Raw genomic sequence first — 20,869 nt, 5'->3', positions numbered from 1 at the left:
CAGGTTGTGTTTTTTTACAGAGAGTGATGGGTGCCTGGAATGTGTTGTTTGGGGTGGTGGCAGAGACAGATACATTAGGGACATTTAACTGACATTTAGATAGGCAGATGAATGTGAGGAAAATGGAGGGATATGGACATTGTGCAGGCAGAAGGGATTAGTTTAGTTGGATATTTGATTACTAATTTATTAGGCTTGGTACAACATTGTGGGACTTGGGGCATGTTCCTGTGCTTACTGGTCTATGTTCTAAGTTTTAATTTATGAATTATACCAAATATGCGTCATCGTAGCAAGCTGTTAGCACAAGCTTTTCAGTGCCAGCTGTAAGATCGGCAGTTCAATTCCTGCCACTGCCTGTCAAGAATTTGGACATTCTCCTTGCGACCCCGTGGCTCTCCTCTGGGGGCTCCGGTTTTCTCCCGCATTCCAAATAGGTAGGGGTTAAAGTTGTGGGTATGATATGTTGGTGCCAAAAGCACAGCAACACTTGCAGCTGCTCACTACAACCCTTGCTGGTCTCATCAACACCAACAGTGCATTTCACTGTATGTTTCAATGACCACGAAACAAATAAAGGTAATCTTTCATCTTTAACACAGGAGATCCTGCAGATGCTGGAAATCCAGAGAAAACACGCAAAATGCTGGAGGAACTCAGCAGGCCAGGCAGCATTTCAGGCCAAGACCCCGAACCAGACATGAAGAAGTGTCTCGGTCCGATATGTCGAATATTTATTCCCCATAGATGCTGCCTGACCTGTTACATTCTTCCGTTTAGTGTGTATTACTCTTTAATGTTTGATTATAAAGGACACGGCAGTTGAGGTGGGATATTCTCCTGTACGGAAGAGCAGGAATTGAGACAGCTTCAGCATTTCCAGAGAATAGGCAGGAACTGAGAGCAAGCTTGAAGGGCCACTGCACCAAAATCTGCTTCAACCATCTCCAACTGCAACCAGATGACCCAACAACTCCACGCAAAGGAAGCACATCAGGATTCTTCTTCCACGTCCCGTCAACTTCCACCATTTCCTGCTTCACCAGCATGAACGAGAGCCATAAGGCATAGGAGCAGAATTAGACCAGTCAACCCATCGAGTCTGCTCTGCCATTTCATCATGGCTAACCCCCATTCACCTGCCTTCTCCCTGTAACCTTTGACACTCTTACTAATCAAGAACCTATCAAACTCTGCTTTAAATATACTCAATGACTCAGCCTCCGCCATCGTCTGTGGCAAATAATTCCACTTGGGTCCTCAAGTCCTGGCAACATGCTTGTAAATTTTCTCTGTATAGCAGTTTTAGTTTCAGCACCACCTGAAAGCTTTCCTCTGATCACATTCCTATGTGCCGGTAGGGATAATACCATTTTTTAAGCAGCCTTTTTGAGAAATCCTCTATTCACCTGGTTATCACTTCACTGGCAATGAAGTTGTCCCGACATGGTGATATTACCACTTATACACCCAGAAGGGGCCCTAAACTGCTCACAAGTGTGGTCTGACCGATGTCTTATAAAGACTAGCATTACATCCCTGGTTTTATATTCTAGTCCTCTCGAAATGAATGCTAACATTGCGTTTGCCTTCCTTACCACCACCTCCTCCTGCAAACTGACCTTTAGGGAATCCTGTACAAGATCTCCAAGTCCCTTTGCACTTCTGATTTTTGAATAGTCTATGCAAATCGAAGCCTCCAGTTTTCCCTGCAGCTTCCATATTTCACCACTTGCCCGTGGTTGAACCATTTATTTACCTTTTTCGAATTTGATCTGGGGGACTTCCTGGGTGACTTCTTTTGGGTTTTCTTGGGTGTTTTCCTGGGGGTGGCCCTCTTACTGATGCCACGCAGCAGGGTGCTGCTCAGCTTTCGAGGCGTGTTGAACACGGTGTAGGCGATGGTTTTCCGCCTATCATCCTGGAGTGAGAGACAGAAAAGAAGCACGTAAGTACAGGGTGTAGAGCGGGCTGAGAAATGATGAAGAGTTCAACTTGGAAAAGTGTGAATTGATTCCAAGTTCAAAGTACATTTACTATCATTTATTGTCACCATACACAACCCTGAGATTCACTTTTTTGCGGACATCCTTACTAAATTCAAGAACCATAAAAAAATGAATGAAAGACCACACCTAGAAGAGGAGACAACCAATGAGCAAAAGACAAAAAAACTGAGTAAATACAAAAGAAAAAGGAAATAACAACAATAATATATTAATAATAAATAATTAAAAAACATTTTTTTGTTATGAATAATAAAATAAATAATAATCAAGAACATGAGATATTGAGTCCATAGGTTGTGGAAACAGTTCAGTGATGGGCAAGTGAAGTTAACCCCTTTGGTTCAGGAGCCTGATGGTTGAGGTGCAATAACTAACACAAAGTACACTGCAGATGCTGTGGTCAAATCAACACGTACAAACAAGCTGGAGGAACTCAGCAGGTCGGGCAGCAACTGTTGAAATGAGCAGTCAACGGATGCTGCCTGACCTGCTGAGTTCATCCAGCTTGTTTGTACGTGTTGTGGTGTAATAACTGTTCCTGAACCTTGGGAGGCTGAATTTGAAGGCAGAATGCAGGGCTAATGGCAGGACTCTTAGAGTGTTGAGGAACAAAAGGATTTTGGGATCCATGTCCATACATTCCTCAAAGATGCTGCGCAGGTATGGTTCATTGGTTCATTGGCCTTCATTATTCAGGGGGTTGAGTTCAAGAGTACTGAGGTAATGTTACAGCTCTATAAAACCCTGGTTAGACCAGTTCTGGTCACCTATTTATGTAGAAGCTTTAAAGAGGGTGTCGAGTTGATTTATCAGGATGCTGCCTGGATTAAAAAGCGTGTCATATGAGGACATGGTGTCTTCTCACTGCTACCATCAGGGAGGAGGTACAGGAGCCTGAAGATTCACACACAATAATTCTGGAACAGTTTCTTCCCCTCTGCCATCAGATTTCTGAACAGTCCATGAACACTAGTTATTCCTTCTTTTTGCAATTTACAGTAATTTTATGTCTTTGCACTGTACTGCTGCCACAGAACAACACATTTCACGACATAGGGCTATGATCCAGGGCACGTTCGATAAGACTTGGCAGAGTAAGAGTTCAGTATGGACTAGATGGGCCGATAGGTTTATTTCCGTGTGGTAGTGTCCTATGACAGTACACAGTGGCCTGGCCACTTCATTAGGTACACCTGCTCGTTAATGTAAATATCTGATCAGCCAATCATGGGGCAACAACTCAATGCATGAAAACATGCAGATGTGGTCAAGAGGTTCATCCAATCCAAACATCAGAATGGGGAAGAAATGTGATCTAAGTGACTTTGACTGGAATGAGTGCTGGTGCCAGACAGGGTGGTTTGAGTTTCTCAAACTGCTGATCTCCTGGGATTTTCAATCACAACTGTCTCTAGAACTAACAGAGAATGTTGCCAAAACTGCCTTGTTAATGAGAGAGGGCAGACTGGTTCAAACTGATAAGATGGTGACAATAATTCAAATGACCATGTGATACAACAGCGGTGTGCAGAAGTGTATCTGGTGCACAGCACGTTGAACCATGAAGTGGATGGGCTACAACAGCAGGAGACCAGGAAATATATTCAGTGGCCACTTTATTAGGTAGAGAAGATACCTCAAAGTGACACTGGGAGCGTATATGAGCGACAATAAATAAGATTCTGACAAACAGTGAATTCAGGACGGAGTTAAACCAGCTTCTCTGAGACAGCAATGGAGGAACCCACCTGACTGCGGCCCTTATTCTGAGCTGGCCGTTTGGATCGGCTTTCGTATTGAGACTGGTCTTGCTTGTCCTTTTCCTTTGGGCTTGAGGGGCGTGGAAAGCAGCTCAGTTGTTTCTTGGCCTGGGAAACACGGGAAAAATACAGTGGTGGTGAGATTGTAAAGAGTAATGCACTAAGTGCAGTCTGCAGTCATACCCCGAAGACCCGCTCACCGTCACTATACAAATGGAGGAGTTGGCAACAGGTGCCTCAGACCCGTGCTGCTATCGTGCCTGATCCACTGCTTTGTTCACTTTCCTGGCCGGCCAACAAATTATGAGGGAAAATTGGATTGTGCAGAGGGGCAGACAGGTCATTGTGAATATGATGTTCCTGTGTTGGACAGCCCTGTCAACCTGCAGGTTCAGTTGGTGGTAATGAAGGCAAATACAATGTTAGCACTCACTTCAAGGGAACTAGAAAATTAGAGCAAGCAGGTGATGCTGAGGCTTTATAGGGCACTGGTCAGATCACACTTGGGAATATTGTGAGCAGTACCCTTTATCTAACAGATGTTGCAGCACTGGAAAAGGTCCAGAGGAGGTTCAGTGGAGTGATTCTGGGAATGAAAGAGTTAACGTACGAGGACTCTGGGCCTATATTACGGGAATTTAGAAGAATGAGGGGACATCTCATTGAAACCTATCAAGTGTTGAAGGCCTAGACAGAAAGGATATGGAGAGCATACAGTAAGAGAGGCTAGGACCAGAGGACACAACTTCAGAATACAGGAATATCCCTTTAGAACAGAGATGAGAAGGAATTTCTTTAGCCAGAGGGAGGCGAATCTGTGGAATTCATTACTGCAGATGGCTGTGGAGGCCAGGTCATTGGGTATATTTAAAGTGGAGGTTGACATGTTTTTGATCAGCCATGGAATCAAAGGTTACGGGCAAAAAGGCAGGAGAATGGGGTTGAGAGGGCAAATAAATTAGTCATGATAGAATGGTAAGCAGACTTGATGGGCTGAATGGCCTAATTATGTTCTATGGGGTTGTGTAGAAGGACAAAAGGTCGGCATAGATATAGTGGGCCGAAGGGCTTGTTCCTGCACTGTACAACCCTGTAACTCTGGTAGTGGAAAGAAGGAAGGCATCTACACAAGAGGACATGGCTCTAAGGTAAGGGGCAGGAATTTCAAGGGGGATATTAGGGGAAGGTTTTTCACTCAGAGAGTGGTTGGTGCATGGAATGCACTGCCTGAGTCAGCAGTGGAGGCAGACACACTAGTGAAATTTAGAAGACTACTAGACAGGTATGTGGAGGAATTTAAGGTGTGGGGGGGGGGAGGTTATATGGGAGGCAGGGTTTGAGGGTTGGCACAACATTGTGGGTCGAAGGGCCTGTACTATGTTCTAATCTCTTCAATGTGATGGGCTGCATGCTGGGGTCTGAAAAGCAGCTAGAATGTCAGTGTGCTTTATGACTCTATTTAATTGCCTATACGGCAATTGTTTTTGTAACTGTAACATGCTTTCTGCATTCTGTTAATGTTTTCCCTCGAATGACTTAGAGAGTACCATCTTGCACCATTGAGTGTCCTGCCTGCACCATTGAGAGGTACGGGAGCTGCAAGGCATTAGACCACAAGACCCTACAGAGGACGATCACCAGAGTCTCCCTCCTCACTAGTTGCAACATTTACGAGGACAGTTGCAGACAATAAGGCCTGGAACATTTTTGAGGATCCTTACTACCCATCCCACAATCTCTTTGACCCACTACCATCCCATCAGGACTAGGACTGTTAGTCTGGGAACAGCTCCTTCCCTCAGGCTGTGAGACTAATGAATACCCTGCCACCACCGAGGTCTCGTCACTAGGAAAGTGAGCAGTTTACTGTACTGTTTACTGCATGTGAATTGTATTTTATTAACTTATTAGTGGTAATATTTTGTTTTATGAGCTGTGTGTGATACATGTTGTGTGGGTGCACTGTGGTCCGGAGGAACATTTTTTCGCTTGTTTGTATCTATGTACAGACAGATGACAATAAACTTGAAGTATATTTGTTTGGAATGATCTGGTAAGTAAAACAAAGCTTTGCACTGTATCTCGGTAGATAATAGTAATATAATATTCAAAGTCTAATGTTGGTTTCACTATGGTAGTGACACACTTCAAAATAAATGGCTAAAGGAGATTTTAACAAAGATTTCAGCTTTGCTTGTACACGTACATCGAAACATGGTGAAATGCACTATTTGTGCCAATTACCAACACACCCAAGGATGTGCTGGGGGCAGCCCACAAATGTCACCATGCTCCTGGTGTCAACATTGCATGCCCGTAACTTACTAACCCTAACCTGCATGTGTTTAGAATGTGGGAGGAAACCAGAGCACCTGGAGGAGACCTACACGGTTACGGGGAGAACATACAAACTCCTGACAGACAGCAGTGGGAATTGAACCCAGGTCGCTGGTGCTGTAAAGCATGCTAACCACTGAACATACAGAACCCGTGAAAAGAGGGATGTTCATTTAGTACAGAGATGAGGAAGAGTTTCTTCAGCCAAACGGCTGTGGAGGGTAAGTCATTGAGTATATTTAAAGCAGAGGATGATAGGTCACTGTGTCAAAGGTCATGGGGAGAAGGCAGGAGAATGCCTTTCCAGTTGAGTTCGAGGGAGTCTGTGGCCAGGTTCCTTAGGCGGAAAGGGAGAGGGATAATAAATCAGACATGATGGAATGGCGGAACAGACTCAGTGGGCTGAATGGTCTAACTCTGCTCCCATGTCTTACGATCTGAAGGTGTTATAAAATTGTAAGGTACACTCAGGAATTCAACTAGAGTTTACTGCAGGGAGGCAGCCGCTTGCGACAGCCACGTCCAAGCAAGAGAAGCAGGTGCGGCTATGCTCAGCTATCCTTACCTCAGGGGTGCCCGATCCCTGGTGTGACTCCTCGGAGAGTCGTTTGCGTTGCCGGGTGGTGACTCCCTTCCAGTTGGGGTCGAGGGAGTCTGCGGCCAGGTTCCTTAGGCGGAGAGCACTGATCTCCTTGGGCAGCAGGGTGGCTCGGCGGAGAGTCTCGTTGGGGTCTCCGAGCTTCAGATCGTCCTCGGTGATCACAGATTCAGTGATGGCAGTCTGATGGGGCGAGGTAGGGGTAAGAAACAAACCTTTAAATTACAATTCAGGAGGCTTTGAGTACAAGCACTGGATTCCTACCAACTAGTTCCTTACCTACAGGAGTGTTACCAATAATAGAAACAGAAAACCTGCAGCACGATACAGGCCCTTCAGCCCACAATGATGTGCCGAACACTAACTTACTTTAGAAATTATCTAGGAATACCCATAGCCCTCTATTTTTCTAAGCTCCACGTACCTATCCAGGAGTCTCTTAAAAGACCCTATCGTTTCTGCCTCCACCACAGTTGTTGGCAGCCCATTCCATGTACTCACCACTCTCTGCGTTAAAAACTTACCCCTGACATCTCCTCTGCACCTACTTCCAAGCACCTTAAAACTGGGTTCTCTCATGTTAGCCATTTCAGCCCTGGGAAAAAGCCTCTATCCACACAATCAATGACTCTCATCATCTTATACACATCTATCAGGTTACCTCACATCCTCCATCACTCCAAGGAGAAAAAGCCAAGTTCACTCAACCTATTCTCATAAGGCATGCTCCCTAATTCAAGCAACATCCTCGTAAATCTCCTCTGCACCCTTTCTATGGCTTCCACATCCTTCCTGTAGTGAGGTGACTAAAACTAAGCACAGTACTCCAGTGGGATCTGACCAAGGTCCTATACAGCTGTAACATTACCTCTCAGCTCTTGAACAATCCCATGGTTGATGAAAGCCAATAGACCGTATGCCTTCTTAACCACAGTCAACCAGCGCAGCAGCTTTTGAATGTCCTATGGACTCGGACCCTAAGATCCCTCTGATCCTCCACACTGCCAAGAGTCTTACCATTAATACTATATTCTGCCATCATATTTGATCTACCAAAATGACCACCTCACACTTATCTGGGTTGAACTCCATCTGCCACATCTCAGCCCAGTTTTGTATCCTATCAATGTCCCGCTGTAACCTCTGACAGCTCTCCATACTATCCACAACATCTCCAACCTTTGTGTCATCAGCAAACTTACTAACTCATCCCTCCACTTCCTCATCCAGGTCATTTATAAAAATCACGAAGAGTAAGGGTCCTAGAACAGATCCCTGAGGCACACCACTGGTCACTGACCTCCATGCAGAATATGACCCATCTACAACCACTCTTTGCCTTCTGTGGCCAAGCCAGCTCTGGATCCATAAAGCAATGTCCCCTTGGATCCCATGCCTCCTTACTTTCTCAATAAGCCTTGCATGGGGTACCTTATCAAATGCCTTGCTGAAATCCATATACACTACATCTACTGCTCTACCTTTGAAAGAGTGCAGAGAAAATTGACAAGAATGTTGCTGAGACTTGAGGACCTGAGTTACCTGGAAAGGTTAAATAGGTTATGACTTTATTCCCTGGAGCATAGGGGAATAAGGGTGATATGACAGAGGTATACATAATTATGAGGGGTATAGATTTTTCCATTTCTAGAACTAAAGGTCACAGATTAAGGGTGAGAGTGTGGAATGAGATGCTAGGACAAGTGGTGGATATGGGTTCAATTACAACACAAAGAGAAATTTGGACGAACACCTACCACCTATTCAATGCTCCCAACGGTTTGTGCCTCAAATAGCCTCTGACAACCAAGTCCTGCTCCTGGCCTTCACGTATGGCTTAGCTACTAAGCCTTGTGGAACCTTTTCTATTGACAGCAAAGGGGCAAAAGGCAGGTTACTGGCACCTTAAAACCAGTTGCTTTGAGCAGATGGGGCTTATCAACCATGGTTGGCAAGTCAAGTCAAGTCACTTTTATTGACATTTCGACCATAACTGCTGGTACAGTGCATAGTAAAAATGAGACAGCATTTTTCAGGACCATGGTGTTACATGACACAGTACAAAAGCTAGGCTGAACTACGTAAAAAAAACAACACAGAAAAACAAAACCTACACTAGACTACAGACCTACCCAGGACTACATAAAGTGCACAAAACAGTGCAGGCATTACAATAAATAATAAACAAGACAATAGGGCAATAAGGAGAAGGAAAGCTGGAACCTCCGCTGCCTCACGCTGTACCCTCTCATGGGGAAGGCTTGGGCAGTAAACTCTAAGAGAAAAATCCAGAGGGCTGAAGACTCTAAGGCAAACCTACATTGAGTTCAATGTTGACTGGCAACTCCTGTGACATTGCTGACACCAAACTGTATCGGTCTCTGCCGTTCCTTTGGGTTCATCAGATGTGTGGAGAGTGGGTGCTTGCAACATGGGCAACAACTTGCTCTCCATATCGTACTACTCTGGCTTGTGTATCTAGACAGCTAGGATGCAACATCCATAGTCAACCCTGACTGATAGAGGCCTCAGACTCTTGAGATGTAGGAGGGAAGGGTTAGATTAATCTTGGGGTAGGTTAAACAGTCAGCACAACATTGTGGGCTGAAAGGCCTGAAATGAGCGATAATGTTTTATGTTCTACGATAGAGGCATTCTGTTGGCCACAGTTGACCATGGATGCTGCGTCCTAGCCAGGGCATGACACGGACAGCAAGCTGTGGCCCACACAGCTGATGAATCCAAAGGAGTAGCAGAGACCGATAAGAGTTTGGCACTGGCAGCTTTGCAGGAGTTGCCAGTCAGCACTGAACTCAACATAGGACTCCAGCATCCGATTTCCCCTCGGGGTTTACTCCTGAAGCCTTCCCTGTGAGTGGTTATAGCCACAAGACAGTGAAGATTTGAGATCAGAGTTTTCCTCCTCTTAGGTGAGCTACCAACCACAGCTGACGAGCCCCATCTGCCCGAAGCAACTGGTTTTAAGGCACCAGTAACTGTCTGGCAGAAGGAATGGTTCTGCCAGACTTAGTAGCTGAAGTACATGTGAAAGCCAGGGGCTGGACTTGGTTGTCAGAGGCTATTTGAGACACATGCCTTTGGGAACATTTAATAGGTAGTGGAAGCTTATTCCAACTACACCCCCCACCTCCCCTATGCCAACCTGAAGGAACTGTTCTATGATAGAACGCTTAAACAAAACTGATAGACCATGAGAAGGCCACAGAGCGATGTAGCTACTTACGCGGGACTCCACAGGGTAGGAGGTCTTCAGGTGCGGAGGACAGACTCCATTCCGACGTTGCAGCTCAGCGATCCGATTCCAGTCATCCATCTGGTCGGGCTCATCCTGGCAGCTTCCCGGGTACAATGCATTCGAACCTGATGAGGGAACGGAAGGGTGGTTGGAAAGAAGGCAGGTGAACCCGTCGGGGAGTTTTTGAGATACACGGTTACAGTTAGGTACACAAGACATTCTGGACAGATTACACTTCAATTCCCCAGAGAAAGCATCCTACTAGGATGCATCATGTCCTTACATCACCTGCTCTCCTCTGAATGCAAGAAACTGCAGAGTTGTGGAGAGCTCAGCACATCACAGAAATTCACCCCTTCCCTCCATGGACTCTGTCTACACTACTCAGTAAAGCAGCCGGCAAAATCACAGACCGCAACCACCCCGGACACTCTCTCTTCTCTCCCCTCCCATCAGACAGACGACACAAAAGCCTGAAACAGCATATCGCCAGGCTCGAGGACAGCTTCGGCTCCACTGTTATCAGACTATTGAATGGCTCCACGTATGATACAAGATGGACTCCTGATCTCACAATCTACCTTGATATGGCAACGCATCTAATTGTTTGCCTGCTCTTTCACTGTAACACTTCATCTCCATTTATCATTTTATTTTGCACGGTACTGCAATATACTTGGTAAGAGCACTGTTCATGAAAACAAAAATGACACAGCAGAAGTTCTTATTTAAGACAAGGTGTGCTGGGAATCTGGGAATGAAAGGGTTAATGTATGAGACGTGTTTAATAATACCATAAGAGATAGAAGCAGAATTAGATCATTCAGCCCATCAATTCTGCTCCGCCGTTCCATCAAGGCTGATTTATTAACCTTCTCAACACAATTTTCCTGCCTTCTCCCAGTAACTTTTGATGTCCTGATTAATCAAGAATCTATCAACCTCATCTTTAAATACACCCAATGGCCTGGTCTCCACAACCACCTGTGGCAATGAATTCCACAGATTCACCACCCTCTGGCTAAAGAAATTCCTCCTCATCTCTGTTCTAAATGGACATCTCTCTATTCTGAGCTGTGCCCTCTGGTCCTAGGCTCCCTCACTATGGGAAACAACCTCTCCACATCCACTCTATCTAGGCCTTTCAATATTCGATAGGTTTCAATAAGATCCCCTCTCATTCTTCTAAACTCCAGGGAGTACAGGCCCAGTCATCAAACACTCCTCATAACCTTTTCCTTCCTGGAATCATTCTTGTGAACCTCCTGTTGACCCTCTCCAATGCCAGCACATCCTTATTAGATAAAGGGCCCAGAATACAATGTAATCTTATCCTGGAGCATCTTCCCCATCGTCATCCAGTGTGCACCCATATCCCAAGTGCTATTGTGGTTTCACAAAGCAGCTCTTTGCCACCTTCTCAGTGACAATTAATTGCCAGCTCAGCCTTTAAAGCCCGCCACCCCTAAAGCAACGAAGACTACCCCATTTCTGCTTCCCGCCAACGTACTTGATGCAGCAGTGACAAACATGGACAGCCTGGAGGACCTTCGAGTGGTGGGCCGGAATCCCGGGAGGTTCTTCAAAGCAGCAGTACCCACATCCTCTGAACTGCTGCTTGCGTCCAGCGGGTCTTGGGACTCGGACCGGTCGACAGTTGCTAGTGAGGTGGTGGAAGAGGCCCGGTTCCTCCAGCGGCTGCGGGAAAGCTGCCCTGAGACATCGGTCTGGGAAGCAGAGGGCTGGATACTGAGGGTCGAAGCACTTGTGCTGGGTTCCTCGTAATCTACTGTCTGCTTCTGCAAAGAAGGCCGAAGAGCTTCGGTTAGTACAGTGACAGCACACGGAAATAGGCTCCCTATCCCATCTCATTTACACAAACCAAAATGCCCATCCGAGCAAGTCCTATTTGGGGAAAAAAAGATGTTTTATTTATCACATGTACATCAAAACATACAATGAAATGTGTCACTTAAGTCAATGACCAACACAGTCCGATGTTGTGCTGGGGTAGCTGGCAAGAGTTGTGTCAACGTGGCATGCCCACTAGTCCTGATGAAGAATTTTAGCCCAAAACGTTGACTGTTCATTCCTCTCCATTGATGTGGCTTGGCCTGCTGAGTTCCACTAGGATTTTTTGTGTGTTGCTCTGGATTTCCAGCATCTGAAGAATCATTACACTTACTCAAATGATTAGGGTTTTAGATGTTTCAGAAAGGACAGGGAGGGAGGCAAAAAGGTGGGGGCGTGGCACTGCTGATCAGAGATAGTGTCATGGCGGCAGAAATGGTGGACACCATGGAGGGATTGTCTACGGAGTCTCCATGGGTGGAGGTTAGGAACAGGAAGGGGTCAATATCTTTACTGGGTGTTTTATATAGGCCGCCCAGTAGTAACGGATATCGAGGAGCAGATAAGGAAACGGATCCTGGAAAGGTGTAATAATAACAGAGCTGTCGTAATGGGAGATATTAATTTACCAAATATCGACGGGCATCTCCCTAGAGCAAGGGGTTTTAGAAGGGGTAGACTTTGTTAGGAGTGTTCAGGAAGATTTCTTGACACAATATGTAGATAAGCCTACAAGAGGAGAGGCTGTACTTGATTTGGTATTGGGAAAAGAACCCAGTCAGGTGTCAGATCTCTCGGTGGGAGAGCATTTTGGAGATAGTAATCATAATTCTATCTCTTTTACAATAGCAGTGGAGAGAGGTAGGAACAGACAAGTTAGAAAAGTGTTTAATTGGAGTTAGGGGAATTATGAGGTTATCAGGCAGGAATTGGAAGCTTAAATTGGGAACAGATGTTCTCAGGGAAAAGTACGGAAGAATTGTGGCAAACGTTCAAGGGATACTTGTGTGGAATTCTACATAGGTATGTTCCAAAGAGACAGGGAAGTTATGGTAAGGTACAGGAACCGTGGAGTATAAAGGCTGTAATAAATCTAGTCAAGAAGAAAAGCTTACAAGAGGTTCAGAGATAATGTTAATGTTAGGTAACATAATGTTAGGGAGATAGGTAATGTTAGAGATCTAGAAGATTATGCTAATAGGAAGGAACTTAAGAAGGAAATTAGGAGAGCCAGAAGGGGCCATGAGAAGGCCTTGACAGGCAGGATTAAGGAAAACCCCCAAGGCATTCTACAAGTATGTGACGAGCAAAAGGATAGACGTGAAAGAATAGAACCTATCAAACGTGACAGTGGGAAAGTTTGTATGGAACCAGAGGAAATAGCAGAGGTACTTAATGAGTACTTTCCTTCAGTATTCACTATGGAAAAGGATCTTAGTGATTGCAGTGATAACTTGCAGTAGACTGAAAAGCTTGAGCATGTAGATATTAAGAAAGAGGATGTGCTGGTGCTTTTGCAAAACGTTGGATAAGTCGCCGGGACCGGATGAGATGTACCCCAGGCTACTCTGGGAGGCAAGGGAGGAGATTGCTGAGCCTCTGGCAATGATCTTTGCATCATCAATGAGGACGGGAGAGGTTCCGGAGGATTGGAGGGCTGCAGACATTCTTCCTTTATTCAAAAAAGGGAGTAGAGATTGCCCAGGAAATTATACACCAGTGAGTCTTACCTCAGTGGTTGGCAAGTTGATGGAGAAGATCCTGAGAGGCAGGATTTATAAACATTTGGAGAGGTATAATATTAGGAAAAGTCTGCATGCCTTTGTCAAGTCAGGTTGTGCCTTACGAGCCTGACTGAATTTTTTGAGGATGCGACTAAATACATTGATGAAGGAAGAGCAGTAGATGGAGTGTATATGGATTTCAGCAAGGCATTTGATAAGGTACCCCATGCAAGGCTTATTGAGAAAGTAAGGAGGCATGGGATCTAAAGGGACATTGCTTTGTGGATCCAGAACTGGCTTGCCCACAGAAGGCAAAGAGTGGTTGTACATGGGACATATTCTGCATGGAGGTCAGTCACTGGTGGTGTGCCTCAAGGATTTGTTCTGGGAGCCTTACTCTTTGTGATTTTTATAAATGACCTGGATGAGGAAGTGATGGGTTACTAAGTTTGCTGATGACACAAAGGTTGGAGGTGTTGTGGATAGTGTGGGGGGCTGTCAAAGGTAACTGCAGGGCATTGATAGGATGCAAAAATGGGCTGAGAAGTGGCAGATGGAGTCCAACCCAGATAAGTGTGAAGTGGTTCATTTTGGTAGGTCAAATATGATGGCAGAATATTGTATTAATGGCAAGACTCTTGACAGTGTGGAGGATCAGAGGGATCATGGGGTCTGAGTCCATAGGATGCTCAAAGCAGCTGCACAAGTTGACTCTGTGGTTAAGAAGGCGTACGGTGTATTGGCCTTCATCAATCGTGGAATTTAATTTAGGAGCCGAGAGGTAATGTTGCAGCTATATAGGACCCTGGTCAGACCCCACTTGGAGTACTGTGCTCAGTTCTGGTCACCTCACTACAGGAAGGATGTGGAAGCCATAGAAAGGGTGCAGAGGAGATTTACAAGGATGTCACCTGGATTGGGGAGCATGTCTTATGAGAATAGGTTGAGTGAACTCAGCCTTTTCTCCTTGGAGCAACAGAGGATGTGAGGTGACCTGATAGAGGTGTATAAGATGATGAGAGGCACTGATTGTGAGAATAGTCATAGGCTTTTTCCCAGGGCTGAAATAGTTGCCACAAGAGGACACAGGTTTAAGGTATTGGGGAGTAGGTACAGAGAAGATGTCAGGGGTAAGTTTTTTACTCAGAGTGGTGAGTGTGTGGAATGGGCTGCTGGCAACGGTGGTGGAGACGGATACAATAGGATCTTTTAAGAGACTTTTGGATAGGTACATGGAGCTTAGAAAAATAGAGGATATAGGTAAGTCTAGTAATTTCTAAGGTAGGGATATGTTCGGCACAACTCTGTGGGCCGAAGGGCCTGCTGTAGGTTTTCTATGTTTTTTGTTACTCCCCATAACTTTAGACTATGGGAGGATACAGGAGAACCCAGCGGAAACCCACATGGTCACGGGGAGAACAAACAAACTCCTTACCAACAGTGGCAGTAACTGAACCTGGGTCACTGGCACTGTAAAACTATGTCCCCGTTGTATTAGGGAATCCCATTCAGGGGAAAAGGTCTCTGGTGGTCGAATCATCTATTCCTCATATTATCTGGAACAATTCTGTCAGATCCATAAGGACATGAGACACAAGAGCAGAATTAGGCCATTCAGCCCATCGAGTCTGCTCCACCAGTCTGTCATGGCTGATCCTGGATCCCATTCAACCCCATACACCTGACTTTTCGCCATATCCTTTGATGCCCTGACTGATCAGGAAACGATCAACTTCAACTTTAAATATACCAGCGGACTTGGCCTCCACCGCAGTCTGTGGCAGAGTATTCACTGCTCTCTGGCTGTGCCCTCTAGTTCTGGATACCCCACCATAGAAAATATCTTCTCCACATCCAGCCTATCTAGTCCTTTTCACAGTCAGTAGGTTTCAATGAGAGCCCCTTGCATTCTTCTAAATTCCAGTGAGTACAAGCCCAAAGCTGCCAAACACTCCTCATATGTTAAGCCCTCCATTCCCAGAATCATCCTCATGAACCTCCTCTGGACTCTCTCCAATGACACCACATCCTTTCTGAGATATTGGGCCCAAAACTGTTGACAATATTCCAAGTGAATTTCCAAGTGTGGCCTGACTAGTGTCTTATAAAATCTCAGCATTATCTCCTTGCTTTTATATTCTATTCTCCTTGAAATAAAAGCCAACATTGCATTTGCCTTCTTTACCACAAAATCAAACTGTAAATTAACCTTCTGGGAGCCTTGCATGAGGACACCCAAGTCCCTCTGCACCTCTGATGTTTGATCCTTCTCCCTATTTAGATAATAGTTCGCAGTATTGTTCCTTTTACCAAAACTGGTAACACTGTTACTAACACTGTATTCCACCTACCACTTTTTGCCCATTCTTCCAATTTGTCTAAGTCCTGCTGCAATCGCATTGCTTCCTCAGCCCTACCTACCCCTCCACCAATCTTCGTATCACCTGCAATCTTTGCCACAAAGCCATCAATTCCATTATCTAAAACATTGACAAACTATCTTGAAAACATTGTGTACAGTTCTGGTCCCCGAATTATAGGAAAGATGTCAACAAAATAGAGAGAGTACAGAGAAGATTTACTAGAATGTTACCAGAGTTTCAGCACCTACGTTACAGGGAAAGGTTGAACAAGTTAGGTCTTTATTCTTTGGAGTGTAGAAGGTTGAGGGGGGACTTGATAGAGGTATTTAAAATTATGAGGGGGATAGAGTTGACGTGGATAGGCTTTTTCCATTGAGAGCAGGGGAGATTCAAACAAGAGGACATGAGTTGAGACTTAGGGGGCAAAAGTTTAAGGGTAACACGAGGGGGAATTTCTTTACTCAGAGAGTGGCAGCTGTGTGGAACGAGCTTCCAGTAGAAGTGGTAGAGGCAGGTTCGGTATTGTCATTTAAAGTAAAATTGGATAGGTATATGGACAGGAAAGGAATGAAGGGTTATGGGCTGAGTGCGGGGTCAGTGGGACTAGGTGAGAGTAAGCATCCGGCACGGACTAGAAGGGCCGAGATGGCCTGTTTCTGTACTGTAATTGTTATATGGTTAATCTGAATGGTAGTGGTCCCAATACTGACCCCTGAGGAACACAAGTCACTGGCAGCCAATAAGAAAAGGCTCCCTTTATTCCCACTCACTGTCTCCTGCCTGTCAGCCATTCTTCTATCCATAACAGGATCTTTCCTGTAACGCCGTAGGATTTTATCTTGTTAAGGAGCCACACGAGGCTGCTTATCAAACGCCTCTGAAAATCCAAGTAAATGGCATCCACTGCCTCTCCTTTGTCCACTCTGCTTGTTATTTCCTAGAAGAACTCAAACAGGTTTGTCTCCACTAAGTGTGCGCTGATTTTTTTATTATGCAGTCAATCAAAAGAACGTGGCAGTGTACACTGGATGAATTCTTCAGTCGAAATCTATTAGGAACTATTACAGTTTTATAGTACCGCAGTGGTATTGGTCGTGTTCTAATTTGTTCTGTATTTCATTTAAATACATAATTTGTTACTCAGTTACATGGTAGCTTGTTTTTAAAAAAAATCTTTTAAACTATTTCCATGGAATTTTGGCTAATTGGGCCAAAATGTACTAGTTCCCATGAGTCCCCTGTATTCATAAATCCTGTCTCTTACCTTTGTCATGAGGATGTTGATGACCTGCGTGGTGCGTCTCCGGCCGGATCGGGTTTTCTTAGCTGATTCCAGACTAAGGTCCCCCAGTGAGCTGAGGCTGGTGTCCATCTTGGACTGGCCGCGGTCCGGCAGTGGTGTGAAATACAGCGACTCCAGTGAGTCCAGCTTCCCACGCAGTTTCTGTGTCGCAAGTGATTGATTTCCTTCGGGAGTGGCATCAGAGGTCTTGTAACCTGTCCTGCCCCTCCTGCGGAGCAGAAGAATAACGTTAGCAGGGTCAGCCTGCATGGCAGAAAGGGTAAGTTCGGAGTTCCACTCAGACTAGATGGGCTGAAGGGCCTGTATCTATGCAGTGGCACTCTGGGACCCTGGGGTTTTGGAAATGAGCAGATCAGCAGAGTGCAGGGATTTCAAGGAGCCCCACCATCAATTTCGACATCAAAGACTACAAATGCAGACTTAGGCCCATCAAGTCTGCTCTGACATTAAATCATGGCTGATTTATTTTCCCTCTCAACTCCATTCTCCTGCCTTCTCTCCATAACCTCTGACACCCTTACGAATCAAGAAACAATCACCCTTGCGAATCAGAAACAAGAAGCTTGGCCTCCGCTTTAAATATACCCAATGACTTGGCCTCCACAGCATCTATAGCAATGTATTCCACAGGTTCACCATCCTGTAGGGGGTAACCAGGCCAAAGAAATTCTACCCATCTCTGTTCTAACTGGATATCCCTTTATTCTGAGGCTGTGTCTTCTGGTCTTAGGCTCCCCACTACAGGAAACATCCTCTCCACATCTACTGTGTCTAGGTTTTTCACTGAGCCCACCCCCCCAATTCTAGTGAGTACAGGCAAAGACCATCCAACGCTCCTCATATGTTAACCCTGTAATTCCCAGGATCATTCTTGTGAACCTCTTCTCAACCATCTGCAACACCAGCACATCATTTCCTAAATAAAGGGCTCAAAATTGCTCACAATACTCCAAATGTGGTTCCACCAAAGTCTTTTAAAGCTTCAGCATTACATCCTTGCTTTTATATTTTAATCTTCTGAAAATGAATGCTAACATGGCATGTTTTCCTTACCACTGACTGAAAGATGCCATCAAATGACAGAGACCATCTCTCCGACACCTCAAAACTGAAATATCACTGTGATGGTGGAGTCTAGACTGCACCCTCTTAAGAAAGGGAAACCTACCGAATATTGAAAGGCTGAGATAGAGTGGGTGTGGAGAGGACATATCCTATAGCAACAGATGTACTTCTGGGGTGGGGGGGGGGGGGAAACGATTTACCTGGGTATAGCAGCCGCCGCTAGGCCAGTGGCATTTTGGCCATCTCTGAGGCTCAGCAAGGGAGGGGAAGTCAGGAGGAGCAGCAGTGATAGGAGATTTGATAGGGGGATAACAGGAGATTCTGTGGTCTCCAAAGAGATGCCAGGATGGGGTGCTGTCTCACAGGGGCGAAGGACCATGATGTCTCAGAGTGGCTGAAAATCTCTGAATTTGTTAGGTGCATCCAGGAGGGTTTCTCAAATCAATATGTAGACAGTCCAATGAGAGGAGGGGCTGTACTGGACCTGGTGTTGGCTAATGAGCCTGACCAGGTGACTGATAAGGGTGAGTATGGACCTTGCTGGAGAGCATTAAACTGGAGCTGGGCAAATTACGAGAGCATTAGGCAGGAACTAGGGAGAGATAATTAGGAACAGCTGTTTTTGGGCAAGTCCACATCTGACTCGTACAGGGTGTTTAAAGATCAACTGGACAGAGTACAGGACAGGTACATTCCAGTCAGAGGGAAGGACAAGAATGGCAAGGGAAGAGAACCTTGGATGTCGAGAATTTTGTCAAAGAAAATGAAGATAAAGTTGGTAAAGCTTAGGAAGCTACAATCAAACAGAGACCAGAGGATTGTAAAGAAGCTAGAAATTAACTTGAAGAGAATTAGGAAAGATAGGAGGGGCAAGTCCTTGGCAAGTAGAATTAAAGAGAATCCCAAGGCATTCTACATAAACATCAAGAGCAAGAGGATAACTAGGAGAGGGTGGGACCGCTCCAGGATAGGGGGGGAGAGAACATCTGCTGGGATGTGGAGGATGTGGGGGAGGTCCTTAATGAGTACATTACATTAGTATTTACCAAGGAAGAGTTTAACAAGGTCCCTCATCCAGAAGATTAAGATCCATGGGATCCATGGTGAATTGGCTGTTTGGATTCAGAACTAGCTTGTCCACAGAAGTCAAAGGGTAGTGGTAAAAGAGCTAGAAGTCTGTCTTTAGTAGCATTCAGCAGGAATCCGTGCTGGGACCTCTGCTCTTTGTGATGTATATTAAAAAACATGGATGAAAATGCAGATGAGTGGGTTAATAAGCTTGCAGACTATATGAAGATTGGCGTTGTGGATAACATAGAAGACCGGCAGAGAATACAAAAGGGCGTAGATCAGTTGTAGATGTGGGCGGATAAATGCTAGACAGAGCTTAATCCAACCATACGTCAAGTGTTGCACCTTGGTAGGTCAAATGTGAAGAGACAGTACCCTGCTAAGGAGAAGATAGTTAACAGTGCTGATGAGCAGAGGGATCTTGGGTTCCAAGTTCATAGCTCCCTGAACATGGCTACACAGGTTGATAGAGCGGTCAAAAAGGCACATGGCATGTTTGCCTTTATTAGGTGAGGCAATGAGTTCAAAAGTCAGGAAGTTATGTTACAGTTTTAGAAAACTCTAGTTAGGCCACATCCATAGTATTGCATACAGTTCTGGTCGCCACAGTATAGGAAGGATGTCAAGGCTTTGGAGAAATCTGATAAGGATCTTTAAGAATATGAGCGGCATAAATAGAGTAGACAGATATCTTTTTTCCAGGATTGAAATCTCTAATACCAAAGTATTAGGTGAGAGGGAGTAACTTCAAAGGAGATGTGAGGGGTAAGATTTTTTTTACACACAAAGAACGGTGGGTGCCTGGATTGTGCTGCCTGGGGTAGTGGTAGAGGCAGATACATTAGAGACTTTTAAGAGACATTTAGATAAGATGCATGAATGTGAGGAAAATGTAAGGATATGGACATGGTGTAGGCAGAAGAGATTAGTTTAATTGGCCATTTGATTACTAATTTAATTGGATCAGCACGACACTGTGGGCCAAAGGGTCTGTTCCTGTGCTGTACAGAGGGGATGTCTAGGACCAGAGGGCACAGCCCCAGAACACAAGAATGCCCTTTAGAACAGAGATGAGAAGGAATTTCTTAAGCCAGAGAGTGGTGAATCTGTGGAATTTATTAATGTAGACGGCTGAAGAGGCCAAGTCCTTGAGCATATTTACAGTAGAGGTTCATAGGTTCTTGATTAGCAAGGGTGTAAAAGGTTATGGGGGAAAAGCAGGAAAATAGGATTGAGAGGGATAATAAATATGCCATGATAGAATGGCAGGGGCAAATTTGATGGTTTGAATGGCCCAATTCTGTTCACTTGTCAAATGGTACAGAAGTCCCACACAACCAGGTTCAGGAGCAGCCACTTCCCTTCAACCTTTCAGTACTTGAACCGACCTGGACAAACCCAATCCTACCTTTGCACCAGAACATTACAGACCACCATTTGATTAATTTTACACTGATGTTTTGTTTTACACAGTTGTGTTTTCCAAGATTTATCTCTGCTGTCCCAAGATCAATAAGCTTTTGACCACCAAC

The 20,869-nt window shown here is 45.1% G+C and overlaps 1 protein-coding gene across 4 annotated transcripts in view; it reads right to left on the bottom strand.

Annotated features, from left to right (window-relative positions):
- Positions 1-20,869, bottom strand: part of LOC140727101 (nuclear mitotic apparatus protein 1-like) — a 158,202-nt gene that overhangs the window by 4,494 nt on the left and 132,839 nt on the right. For all 4 annotated transcript variants that reach the window (XM_073044367.1, XM_073044366.1, XM_073044365.1 and 1 more), the window contains 6 exons: positions 17,163-17,409; positions 11,471-11,759; positions 9,949-10,085; positions 6,672-6,887; positions 3,758-3,877; positions 1,760-1,921 (listed from right to left, as the gene is read on the bottom strand). In XM_073044367.1, the coding sequence (XP_072900468.1) occupies positions 1,760-1,921; positions 3,758-3,877; positions 6,672-6,887; positions 9,949-10,085; positions 11,471-11,759; positions 17,163-17,409 (1,171 nt within the window). The remainder of the gene's footprint in view (positions 1-1,759; positions 1,922-3,757; positions 3,878-6,671; positions 6,888-9,948; positions 10,086-11,470; positions 11,760-17,162; positions 17,410-20,869) is intronic.

Source organism: Hemitrygon akajei, chromosome 4 (genome assembly GCF_048418815.1).
Source record: "Hemitrygon akajei chromosome 4, sHemAka1.3, whole genome shotgun sequence".
Classification (NCBI taxonomy): Eukaryota; Metazoa; Chordata; class Chondrichthyes; order Myliobatiformes; family Dasyatidae; genus Hemitrygon; species Hemitrygon akajei.
Note: the sequence above shows the minus strand (reverse complement) of the source record. Positions and strands in the feature narration are given on the sequence as shown.